Consider the following 13,339-nt stretch of genomic DNA (forward strand, 5'->3'; position numbering starts at 1 on the left):
TTTAGCTTTGATAATCTCGGTCCGCCAGTTAGGTTGCACAATTTCCGTTTTAAGTTATATAGAATATGTTGGTTTAATAAAGTTATATGCAACCTGAACATATCATGTCTGAAACACAATAAAAAAATAAAATGCTTGGTGTTCTCAATGTTATGGCTGATTTATTCTACATCAAATGCGAATTAAAGAGAAGAGGTTTTATTGACAAAAGTTACATACCATTATGTGTATACTTTGAGAAGATTGTTTCAAAGCTGGGGAAAGTGGAAGTGGATTGTTTATCAAATAAACCGGAAGTAATTAACTTGGAACGTTATTAATCATGAGCGTTGCGGCAGATATAGCACATATTTGTGATTTCTTATCAATTGATGTTATGACTTCATTTTGTGATTTTGTGTTAAGACACGCAAATAAAAAAGTAATGAAAATAAACAAATGGAACATGAAACATGAACATGAGTGATACGTGACGTGGCGACTGGAAGTGTAATCTGTTATCACTCTATTAGTGATATCATATCAGACGAGAGGATCTGTAGACCCCTCAGTATACAATCTGATCTGTGACTACAACTCAGTTTTATTACTCACAACTCAAGTAAGTTTTAACGTTATTCATATAAATCTTTCGAGTTCCTTTCCAATAAAACTAACAATCTATCTAAAATTAAGCTTTTAGTTTTATTAATGACAGTTATAGGTTACACATACAAAAGGTGAACGTACAACAAGATTTTGGGTATTAAATTCAACAAAATATATCTAAATACAACTTATAAACAAGTCATTGAAAGTTTTACAAAATATAATTGCATCACAACGACTAAAGTTCTTTACGTATGCTACGTAACATTAGTAATGACAGCACACATTTTGACTGTGAACGAGATAATGGAGAATTGTAACGACAATTAAATAAGTACAGGCACTGCTTTGTCGTTATGATTACAATGATACTCAGTTCCCCTCATTTGGTAGAAAAAGCAATTTGTAATCTTTGCATACACACTTTTAGAAACACTATAATGAAAAGAGTGTGGAACATACATATATAAAACATATTTCAAGTATATATGTATCAATTAGAATTCTTAAAAGTAAAATCCGTCAGTTGATAAGCAAAGTATCTGAAAAGAACGTACGCTCACCCGATTAGAAAAAAAAAACACTTAAAATCGAATGAAATTGAGAAAAACAAAAGAAATTTAATAAAAAACAGACATTCATCGGGGATAATGGTTTTGAGTGGATCTGTGATGTTGGCAACACTGACGAAGACAGCGCCCCCTGACGCTCGTGAGACCATGGAACCCAGTCAAGGCGTTAGTCCTCAGGTGTGAGATACCAGTACGTAATACTTAAACTAATTAATTATAATGCATACAGATGCTGGTTCGGGTGGTGATGTCTGTGATGTTGGCGACACTGGCGGAAACGCAGCTCCCCGACGCCAGTACATAACACTTAAACTAATTAATTATAATGCATAGGGATGCTGGTTCGGGTGGTGTCTGTGATGTTGGCGACACTGGTGGAGACACAGCTCCCCGACGCCAGTACATAACACTTAAACTAATTAATTATAATGCATAGGGATGCTGGTTCGGGTGGTGTCTGTGATGTTGGCGACACTGGTGGAGACACAGCTCCCCGACGCCAGTACATAACACTTAAACTAATTAATTATATTGCATAGGGATGCTGGTTCGGATGGTGATGTATGTGATGTTGGCGACACTGGTGGAGACACAGCTCCCCGACGCCAGTACATAACACTTAAACTAATTAATTATAATGCATAGGGATGCTGGTTCGGATGGTGATGTCTGTGATGTTGGCGACACTGGTGAAGACGGAACCCCCTGACGCTTGTGAGACCATGGAACCCAGTCACGGCGGCAGTCCTCAGGTTTGAGATACCAGTACATAATTATTAAATTATAAATAATGTTTAAACCTTATTTAAATAATGGTATTAGTTGTTAAATATATTAACTATAATATTGTTAAATACGTACTGCAAAATACCATATTGCGAAATATATTCCAACCGAACAATTTTTCTTCCTGTGTTTACTATCTATTATTCAAAAATTGGTGTAAAAGTAATAATTACGTATTCCTTCATATCGAAACTCACAGAACGCTCGGTCAGAAAATCACAGTCAACAACCATAACCCTCAGTTCTGTAGCTTTATATATAAACAAACTTGTGAAAGAAAATCGTGCAGACCCATCGTGGCTTGAATGGTCTCGATAATTATCCGCCATTTATCGTCCTGCGACAAGGACTCTTCATACGACAGAGGCTCCACCTGAATAGATTTCGCAGAATACAGATTTGTCGAGCTCTTCCCGAGTAATGTTGGCGTAGATGAGTATCCTGTTCCCTGAGGATTTATCATTCAATTCGTGTAACAACTCTTGTATGACAAGCTCTTCCAACAAACGTTCTCTCTAGAATAAGATCAGAATTAAAAGAAAGTTTATTGAAAAAGACCATTGCAGTCGATAGGAGGCACACATTCATTTTATAATTTTAAATTTATATAAAAGGCCTTGCAACATCAAAGATGCCTTCGTCACGTGAGAACTATATGTTCGGAATAGGTTTTCCCAAACCACTTCTCATTGGCTGTGATTTTAATTTGGATTTCTCTGAAACAACCATAATTAGTTAATTTAAACATTTATTGCATTCTAAACACTGTAGAGGCTCTGCCTTATGTCTGGATAATATTTTTACCAATTTATCGAGTCTCGTTTTCGAAGGAATTTGAATTTTATGACCATTCAAAGCATACTACAAACAATGTAAAATCTCTGAATATAGACTCAAATCTTGCGCCCAGAGAGAAACTAAAACACTCAGTCAACATTGTTCAAACATTTCATTGGACATAAAAGATTTCTGATCCCGTTAAAACCGCATATATCTTCTAGTGCAAAGTTTCATAATTTTGTGTCCCTCTATTTTACACTTCAAAAATGTTAAAAGATTTGTTTTCCTGTTATTACTATATCCTAAATTGAAGCACAACCACCTCTGGTTGGTTTTAGCGTCAAAAATTGCAGAATTATATATAATATATAAAAATGAATGTTTGTGTGTTTGTCCTTAATGGAATCGTACACTATTTGACCGATCATTATGAAAATTTGAATGTACATGTACTTTTCCACGGAGAAGGTTTATATGCTATACTCATTTATAAAACTCACCACGAGGTGGCGCTACAAAATATAAAAGTTTTCAAAGCGCCAGCACATTATAAACTGCAATTACACGACAGTTACCTATATTAATTTGCTAAAGACTATTTGCAGGCACTAAGTTAGGATATATGTTTGTCTTTATGATAAATATATGGTTGAACTTAAAGCTTGACTATTAGACCGCTTTATAATAAAATACAAATGTACGTGCATGAACCAGTAGTGCAAATACACGGGCAAAGTTTAGGTAAAGCGTGCAAAGCCGCGGGAAACAGCTAGTTATATATAAAAAACAAAATGTCAAAGCAATTACAAAAAACGGTAGAGTGTATATTGCAATTAAATTAAGTTTAAACGTCTGCAACATAAACATAAATTTTTATTTAATTTGTCAAAAGTGCAACTTAACGGGTTTTGACAACACAAAATAAAATTCTGCTTATTGAAAAGGATATTGATAACTTAAGGAATTTGTAAAATGTCTTTTCAAATAACAACGGTGACCACGGTGGCATAGTGATAGAATAATTGTATGATACCAACAATAAAAAGTGTTCTTTTCGTTGTTCTAGGAGATTACTTTCTATTTAGTTGACGATGTGGCATGCTACAGGAAGGACCTCCGCCATTCACATTCTACCTGCACAAGGACACGATAGTGAGCCGGTTGTCAGCGCACTTCGCTATCCTGGGCAGTGAGACTCAGCACTTCACGGGGTTCATGGTGCAGGCGCGAGACGACGCCTCAGGGTTGCCGGTCGGGCAGTTCGACACAGGGTGTCTCGACATCAACACCATGAACTGCTTCGGCGGTTTCGCGGTAAGGGTAATTATGTGGCCTTTATATGTTTGTATCACACACTGATAATATATGAGATGCCACTTACTAACGTCTCGACATCAACACCATGAACTGCTTCGGCGGTTTCGCGGTAAGGGTAATTATGTGGCCTTTATATGTTTGCATCACACACTGATAATATATGAGATGCCACTTACTAACGTCTCGACATCAACACCATGAACTGCTTCGGCGGTTTCGCGGTAAGGGTAATTATGTGGCCTTTATATGTTTGCATCACACACTGATAATATATGAGATGCCACTTACTAACGTCTCGACATCAACACCATGAACTGCTTCGGCGGTTTCGCGGTAAGGGTAATTATGTGGCCTTTATATGTTTGCATCACACACTGATAATATATGAGATGCCACTTACTAACGTCTCGACATCAACACCATGAACTGCTTCGGCGGTTTCGCGGTAAGGGTAATTATGTGGCCTTTATATGTTTGCATCACACACTGATAATATATGAGATGCCACTTACTAACGTCTCGACATCAACACCCTGAACTGCTTCGGCGGTTTCGCGGTAAGGGTAATTATGTGGCCTTTATATGTTTGCATCACACACTGATAATATATGAGATGCCACTTACTAACGTCTCGACATCAACACCATGAACTGCTTCGGCGGTTTCGCGGTAAGGGTAATTATGTGGCTTTTATATGTTTGCATCACACACTGATAATATATGAGATGCCACTTACTAACGTCTCGACATCAACACCATGAACTGCTTTGGCGGTTTCGCGGTAAGGGTAATTATGTGGCCTTTATATGTTTGCATCACACACTGATAATATATGAGATGCCACTTACTAACGTCTCGACATCAACACCATGAACTGCTTTGGCGGTTTCGCGGTAAGGGTAATTATGTGGCCTTTATATGTTTGTATCACACACTGATAATATATGATATGTCACTTACTGACCCATCAGTCAAATTAAGCCGCTTTGGTTGCCAATCCGAAAAATATTAACTAAGAAGGAAAACTAAAGTATCAAACCGATCAGAGATTTATCATAGACCAATGCGGGTTCACAGTATCTTATGGGAAGTTCATCTAGCAGTGGTTCCCAAAAACATATTTTAAGACCCCCTCATTCACTTACACGCACTTTTTAAATTTTTAAACTTAAACGGTAGATTACACGCATAATAATCTGATTTACGTTCGTTATTAGGTAACTCATGGTTTGTCTAACCGTTCAATTTAAGGTAGAGACTGTTAATTACGAAACTTAAGTATGATACGGGGACAAGTTTATTATAGTTTATTTGACAACTGTTATATTAAAACTTTTATTTAAGAAACAAACCGTCACACCATAAATATGTCGGAATGTGTATGTCTAGGCGAAAATTAATACACTTTATACTATTAATTTCATGTTTTAATGAAGTAAAAGCAAGTATCTTAAATCTGTTTTAATTTCAATATACAGAGAAAAGTATTGATCACAAATATTTAACAATAAGACAATTAATAATATTCTTAAAATAAAATCATTATGTACAAACAAAGTAATGTGATAACGCACAACTCTAAACATTGTCAGTGAGATACATTAAACCTGTTCTTAGAGTTTATGATTTCTGATACTTCTTACTTGACGCTTTACTCTGTAATTATACTACATATTAACCGATTCCTGTATTAATTTTTCATGAAGCACATAGTCGAGAATGCCTATTCATATCGGTAGGTAGTTGGAAAAGGAAGGACCTTTATTGCCTTATCGCTGAATGCTTTTTAGTCCCAGTGCTGTTAGCCAAAATTCCACGATATTTCGCTAATAAAACATTTTTCATTTTCCCACTGCTTTTAAGGTCTACGAACTGATCTTGTCCCTCTTCTGAGTGATATCTTTTCAATTTCCGGGAAGCAGGACGGATTTCTAATCCAACTTTGATTAGGATCTGGCTCTGAAAAGAATTTCCTAAATGTGGTTGCTAATCTTTGAAGGTATTCAATGATATTTTCTTATTTAGTTTGTTAAGTTCTCATCAGAAGATTCTAAAATACTTTTAACGTGGGAACATTTGTAAAAAATCATTTATTGCTTTTATTTCCCACAACAGGCATGTTTTAACCATCGCAATAACTTATCCTTAACTTTGAACATGTCTATATGTCAAACTGTCCACGGACAACCTAATGGGAACCACTGATCTTAATGAAAATAAATAAACCCAACCCAGTCACCATACCAGACCTTGGTGTTACTGTTTTCTTGCATGACGGAACTTAGGAAAATGTCCGGAAAAATAATGATTATAACATTATTTATTCCTGTGTAATCAGCCACACTTGCCGAACATAACGTTACTGACAGATACAACCAACTAAACACGAGTTATATCCGATAATTTTGTTGAATTCATTCTAGAATTTCACAACGGCACATCACCAACTCACATCAGAGCAGACGAGTTTAGTACCAGGTGGCGCTTCACACGGGCATTGAACTGTTAGAAACTGTTTAAATGTTTGGCTGCCTCAGGGAACCTGATGATTAGTCTGACGCCGAGTTCTGACAAATGCACCGATACAAGCAGCCGATAGTTTTGAGTCGGGTTTTCCTAAATCTTACATCGTAGTAGTGGTCGTTCTTACTTTGAATGATATATATTACTAATGAATGATAGACATGAACTACTAATACGTCGAGGCAAGACAAAGACATGATGTAAGGGTCCCGAAAACCTTTGTATAAAGTTTGTTTTTGACAAGAAAAGTTTGAGAATGTTGAACACTTTCCATTTTTGGGTAACACAAAAAATCAAAAAACTCTAAATTTCTAGATCTGCAATCTAATCTCTTTCTCAATTGACTACATAACCTAACACATAAATACAATCTGGGATTAAATAAAACAATGCATAAATCATGACTCACAACAAATATGTGTGTTAATGGTGTGTATAATATGTATAAAACACGCACTTACTCACTGAACTGATATAGAATATGTCTATTTGCAATAACCAAGCATCATAAATAACCACTCGGTTGTCTTTCGTTGCCCAATCAATCCTTATTGATTTCCTCACTAACTGATTGAGAGAATAATGCGTTATTATACATTTGCTACCATTATATGTTAAAAATAGAGAAATAAAAATAGTAGCCTGCATAGTTTTTATTTAACTTCTTTTTCAGAACTTAGATGTTTCGCGTGTACCTTTAATTTACGTGGCCAGTCTATAGTACGTTTTAAATCAACTAATGATCCCATAACGAGTTATATAAAAGTAATGTAAGTTCTTCTGAAGATGATTTGTGATCGGTATCACAACACTATAAGGATTTTTGAGATGTATGTATGTATATATATACATACCATCCTCATTGATATCTTGGGATATATATTAAATACTTATTTTTGGAGTTTTTTTACCCAAGTTAATTAATCATTCCAATATCATCCAATCATGTTAATTTTGCATTTCAAGTGTAATAACTGATGCAAATAACTTTTAAAAGTAATCACAGCATATTCAGTCCAGTCCGATATTTTATTAGTAGTCAATTTCCTCACACTACAGCATCACATTAAAAGAGTCCTGTTACCTTATATTTATTCTATCGTCCGAAGTCTATAATACAGAGAGAGCCTAGAATGCGTCGAATGGGTTTAGTTTTTCTGTATCAAGGATCACTTGTATGTTGTTCTGTAGTGTTGTATCTGAACGTCAAAGACATCGTTTTTAATAATCGATTAATGTCAGTGACATTACATTGAGCATACATTTCATGAAGTCATATTTAATACTTTTCTTATTTTTGTCAGTGCTGTGTTCATATCATTAATGTACCCAAAATAGATCTCTGTGGGACACCATATGTGACAGGTTTGTTGTCATCGGCCACAACGCACTGCTGTCCCCACTCATGTATGATCCTTCCACGGAGGACCGTCAGCAAAAACTTCTATGATCTTCAATTTTTTAATTAATAAAGTATAGTTAAAAGAGTCTTGAAGAAGTAAAACTCTGCCTTGTCGCGTATCCATGGTAACCTGGATATCACCTGGTGCTTGCAGTAACTTGATTCAGTATTGTGATACTGACTATATTCTGACCGAATAATGGCGAGAATATAGTATTATTTAAGAAGCTGAGAAATTTTACAATGCACTAATCATTCAAGACCCTCAGACAGAGCATGCAAATGCTGATAGGACTGTGGCTTTGCGGAAAAGGTTGGTGACCTTATTTAGAGGACGCATTACAGCAAAATATAGACGAAGCTTCTAGAGAATATCATCGAAGTTGGGAAATATATTGTCTAATCCTGAAAGTAAATTCTCAATGAAGCGTTGGATTATAGCCGGAGCTGAACTAGTATCAAATTGTATTATTTTGTCATTAAATGCACTCTTAAGAGTTTTATAAGTTTCTGAACTAGCCTAGACTATTAGTCTACCTGTAACTGTTGATAAGCTTGAGCTAGGTAAAACTTAGCACAGTATTTTCCTTGATTTATCTGGTAAAATGTAGAGAAATTGGCGGAATAGGGTACACATAATGTTGTATAGTTTTATTTAAAGTTGCCCTATAATCTCCACATATACTTAGAGTACCATTGCTTTTTAAAGAAATCACGATTGGTGTTGACCTCTCTGAACTGGTTCTAAAACCCGCTGTTTCACTATATTTTAATTCCTCTTTTACAGGTAAAAGAGCTTACCTTATACCTTTAAACATTATACCTTTTTTGCTTTTTTATTGTAAAGCTTAAGGTAAAGGAAGTACTCTTATATGAATTGGTTTGTGATTCCGGTCAATTTTCCGGTCGAATTGAAACTCAAATAAATTAAAACCACCAGAGTATTAAACAGTTCCATACTCTCAATAAAATCTTCCAAAGAAAACGGATTTATCACATATTTTCTTTACGAAAGTGGTAAATGAGTTTTCTTTAACCAAATTAAGAATTCAATTAACTTTTAATTCATTGAGTTCTTACAAGTCTATGTAAAAAAGCGGGGTTTTAAGAGAAATTTTAAAAATCGGTTTAATGTAAGCATGTACTTGGACAGGTTCATTCCAAGTATTTAAACTGCTAACAAAGCGCACGCAAATTTCAGCGCTTGGAAAGGCAAAACATAAAACACCACAGAAAGTTTTAATCTCAAGCTGATACCCGCAGTATGTGTGTGTGTGTGTGTGTGTGTGTGTGTGTGTTTTATGTAATAGTAGCTGGTTTATCTAGGTATAACTATAATTTACCCTCATGATTATTTAAAAATACCCAATGAAATTGTAGACGTATAATCGACCAAAACTAATTAAAGCAATATTCAAATTGAGTTATACGTTCAATAACAAACGAGATAAATTTCTATATAATCCTCATATAGTAGTGAAACAAAGAAAATCACTTCTGCAAGTAAGTATTACACCAATATTTACAAATTATAATGGAAGCAAAAAGAGAGAAAAAACAGAGAGAAATAAGTTGGTGCCATTTATTTATTACAAGCAGTTACTAGCAGCTTTGTTTGCGATTTCCTATGAAATAAAAATGTCATATGCATATCACTTTTAAATTAAATATTAAATAACACGCTTTATTGTAAGAGACGGTAACTAGAAGGTATTCATGTATTCAAATCTTCTGATCAATTTCAGAATAGTTGGACTTAAAGTTTAAAGAGCATGTTTTGCACCCTGAAGTTGAAAAGTTAAATTGTTTATGACTACAAATGACATATGCAAGTTTCTGTACGTTATTCTATATATTTTAATGAATAGGCGTATGAATTTTATTAATACTAATAGTTTGTTTTTGTTTAGTGTATTAGGCACATGTATGTTAAATTTCATCTTTGTAGGACATCAGGAAGTTAAAAGAACAGTATAATTATTTTAGATTTGCAACCCTATTTTAACCCTTATGGGTTGTTGCTCTTCATGAAACACCTTAATATCTATTGAAAGAACAAAACGCGTGAGTAAAATTTTACCTTAGGATATCGAAAAGTTGAAAAAATCGATAGTCCGCGTAAATTACCATGGATGTTTGATTTTCATGTAAAATGCTTTAGTTTTTAAATTTAATCCATGACGCATATATGTATATCAACTTTCTGAGGTATCCAGAAGTTTGTTATGAGGGCGAGTGAGGGCTCTGCCTTTTATGTATAAACATGTTTGATTTTAAGACGGAGGAAGAAGACCCAACAATGTCATCGAATGAGGCGCCTTTACCTGATCCAGGAATTCAGCAGAATCCCATAAGTGGCACATTGTTAGAAATTAAAGTTTAGTTTGTACAGTAAAATGTTAGTAATTGTGTATAACTGTATACTGCAATCTAATATAAATTTTTCAGAACACTGCTGTCCACCTCAGTTCGGAGCCCAAGTCTGACGCTCACATGCGCTGGCTTCCAGATCTGGATTTTGTTGGGAACGTCACTTTCTTGTGAGTTTAATTTTTTCAGAAACCGACTGTCTAAATCTGTTTCTAGTTACTATGAGGCTACGTTTGTTATTCACAGGCTAAAAAGGCATTTTTAAAATGTATCATATCTGTTTTAGGGGGTTATTTAATGTAAAATACACTAAATTTTTTCGGCAACGAAATTTGTGCAGATCGCGGTTTCCGGTACCTTCCGGCATCTGACAGGTCCAGATTTCTAAGTGTTCCTGGTCTGAAAGATATCCCTGTTTCTGGCAGCTTCCGGCCTCTGGAGAGAGTCTTCCAGGCCTTTTCGATACAAGAGCCTTTGGTAGTTCCCGGTATCAACTAGCACCCAGCCTATGAATGTTTCTGGTCTGAGTGAGATCCCAGCTCATGTCAACTTCTAATTTATGGTATCTCCTGGTGTTTGAAAGCTCCTAGTATATTCCTCGGTTATTATTAGTTCTATAGAATATGCTTGTCAATTTTGGTCCACCCATCTACAAGATGTCTATAACAGTGGTGTTGTTTCTGATCCTGTGACACCTCCCCTTTCGTTCTGATTGGCCTTATCAACGGACTTGACTTTGCCATCCTCATGACGGGCGCTGCCCCTCTTGAAAAGTAGGAATTTTGTCGTCGAAAAATATTTCAAATGTCGATTATTTTAGCATTTGTCTATTATTCTGCTATTATAAAAATAATTTGTTAAAATAGAAGGTGTTCGATTTATAAGATGGTCGACTGTTGTTTGCAGTTCATCTGTTGATTTTTTGTTTCCATTAGTTACCCTCTGAAATGATATTGCGGAAAGATCGCATTTTTTTCTGATAGTTTTATTAATTATGTGGAGAGAATACCCAATGAAAATAAACATGAAGTGAGTGAGTGGTTATTTTGATTACGAAACTTTGAGCGAAAGTGACGTTGTAGAAATTCAAGAAAGTATGTGCTAAAGCTCTTATCATTTGGGAGTGGCCAAGGCAAGCTAATGATACACGTAATTCTTTTTGTGGTAGACCTGAAGTATATCTAATTGTTGCTAGGCAACTAAATACCTTAAATATATAGTAATAAAGTACAATTTATACAACATTTTATATGGTAGTTTGATATATTAAAATTAACTCTAAGGCCCCATACAACGATTTACCTGATAAATGAGGGTAAATATATTTGTATTTTATTTGTGAACCAATGGATGATGTATAGAGAATGCAAAAACATTTACACATTGCAAATAATCCTCATAATTCTTATTACTGGTGGACTTGGAGTATATCTAGTTGTTGCTAAGAAACTAAATACTTAGAGTATAAGGTACTAAAATACAATTTTATCATGTTATATGGTTCTTTGATATATTAAAATTTACTCTAGCACCAAAAAAACCATTTACATTACAAAAAACCTAAAACAACAAATTAATACGGTATTTGAGCGTAAATATAATTGTATTTATTTGTTAATCAATGGAAGATACATAGATAATTCAAAACATTTACACACTGCAATAGTTAGATTACAAATCTACCTACAGCGCTACGATAGAGTAAAGTATTGAAAATAAAATAATTTTGAAGAGTAGCTTGTCATGGCAATGCAAAGAAAAAGCAATGTTTTGCGAGCTCCTGTGATATAACTACTCTGACTTTATAGACACACACGTGTTTATGGGTTTGATTTTACGTAAAAGGCAAATTATATTATTTTATCACTAGAGAATTATATTTTAGAGATATGGCATCTCATAAAGATCAAGTCTACTTTGTATAGATAGGAGATTAATTAGAGCTTTTAAAGATCATTGGAACAGCTTGTCAATAACTGCGAATCCGAAACCGATAATTTGAAATATTAGTCCAACTCTTGAATTCCCTTCTGTGAAATGGAGCCTGCTGAAGATGTCAATATAAATACGGATGTTGAGGATATGAGTGTGGCTTTAAGTGCTATATTTCAAAATTTGTGGAAAATAACGGATATAAACGTTATTTATTACTTTATATTCTAAATATTGTGAAATCATAGGCAGTCCTGTACAGAAAAATGGTTCTTATAAGGCTTTTTGTTGCAGTGCAACGGTGGCCCAGTCCCGGAAAGTTTTCTGGGTGAGGCATCCTGCGAGAAAATTGCAAGTCATCCTTGACGTCGCCTGATCATTAATTAGTCCTCAATCTGCAATAAAAACTTTCCTTCAGTTATACAAACTAATGTAATATAATTTAAACATTCATTGTAAAGTAGTAAAAGCTTTTGTTGTATAAAAGAACATATATTATCATTTAGCCCTGACAAATCCTTCAAGACTTTAGTATAAGTGGGTGGGGGTGGAAGAAATCTGGTAGGTACATGGTTATTATGTAAAATAATAAATCGGTTGCAATAGTAAGTACAGGGTGAGTTACATAAGTTTTCCGTAGATATATTAAGAGAACGGTTGGATCAATATAATAGAACCATAATACAACTTCTCAAAAGAAATATAGAGCATATATTTAAATAATTACATTCACATATAAGAGACAAGATGTGCCAGAACTAAGGTCCCAAATTTTATTATTTAACTAGTATTTAAAAACACGATAATTTCACCTTCAGCTTAGTGCAGAGTCTGAAATCTTACACCGTTACTGATTGACTTCTGCAATCTGGACTGCACAACTGCCAGAAGAGATCCATTAAAACAGCGATGAAGACGTTCAAAATGAACTACTTACATTTTTTCGACATTACAGAGACACATACAGTAGGTTACAAATAAGCTCAGACACGTTGCCCAGCAGCTGTACAATGTAGTCTAGATGAAGAGGTGGTCTCATTGTCTCATCAGGTGCACAGTTGAGTATACG

The 13,339-nt window shown here is 34.8% G+C and overlaps 1 protein-coding gene across 2 annotated transcripts; it reads left to right on the plus strand.

Annotated features, from left to right (window-relative positions):
• The first annotated feature begins 494 nt into the window (after positions 1-494).
• Positions 495-12,759, plus strand: LOC124365202 (putative defense protein Hdd11). 2 transcript variants are annotated; one of them, XM_046821160.1, is made up of 5 exons: positions 495-601; positions 1,806-1,912; positions 3,834-4,040; positions 10,417-10,508; positions 12,565-12,759. In XM_046821160.1, exons 2-5 carry the CDS (start codon positions 1,808-1,810, stop codon positions 12,644-12,646), a joined length of 486 nt encoding a protein of 161 aa, XP_046677116.1. In that variant the 5' UTR covers positions 495-601; positions 1,806-1,807; the 3' UTR covers positions 12,647-12,759. The 2 variants fall into 2 exon arrangements, with proteins under 2 accessions (XP_046677116.1, XP_046677115.1); XM_046821159.1 differs by having other exon boundaries at positions 525-601; positions 1,807-1,912; positions 3,834-4,046.
• The last annotated feature ends 580 nt before the right edge of the window (positions 12,760-13,339 follow it).

Source organism: Homalodisca vitripennis, chromosome 6 (genome assembly GCF_021130785.1).
Source record: "Homalodisca vitripennis isolate AUS2020 chromosome 6, UT_GWSS_2.1, whole genome shotgun sequence".
Taxonomy (NCBI): Eukaryota; Metazoa; Arthropoda; class Insecta; order Hemiptera; family Cicadellidae; genus Homalodisca; species Homalodisca vitripennis.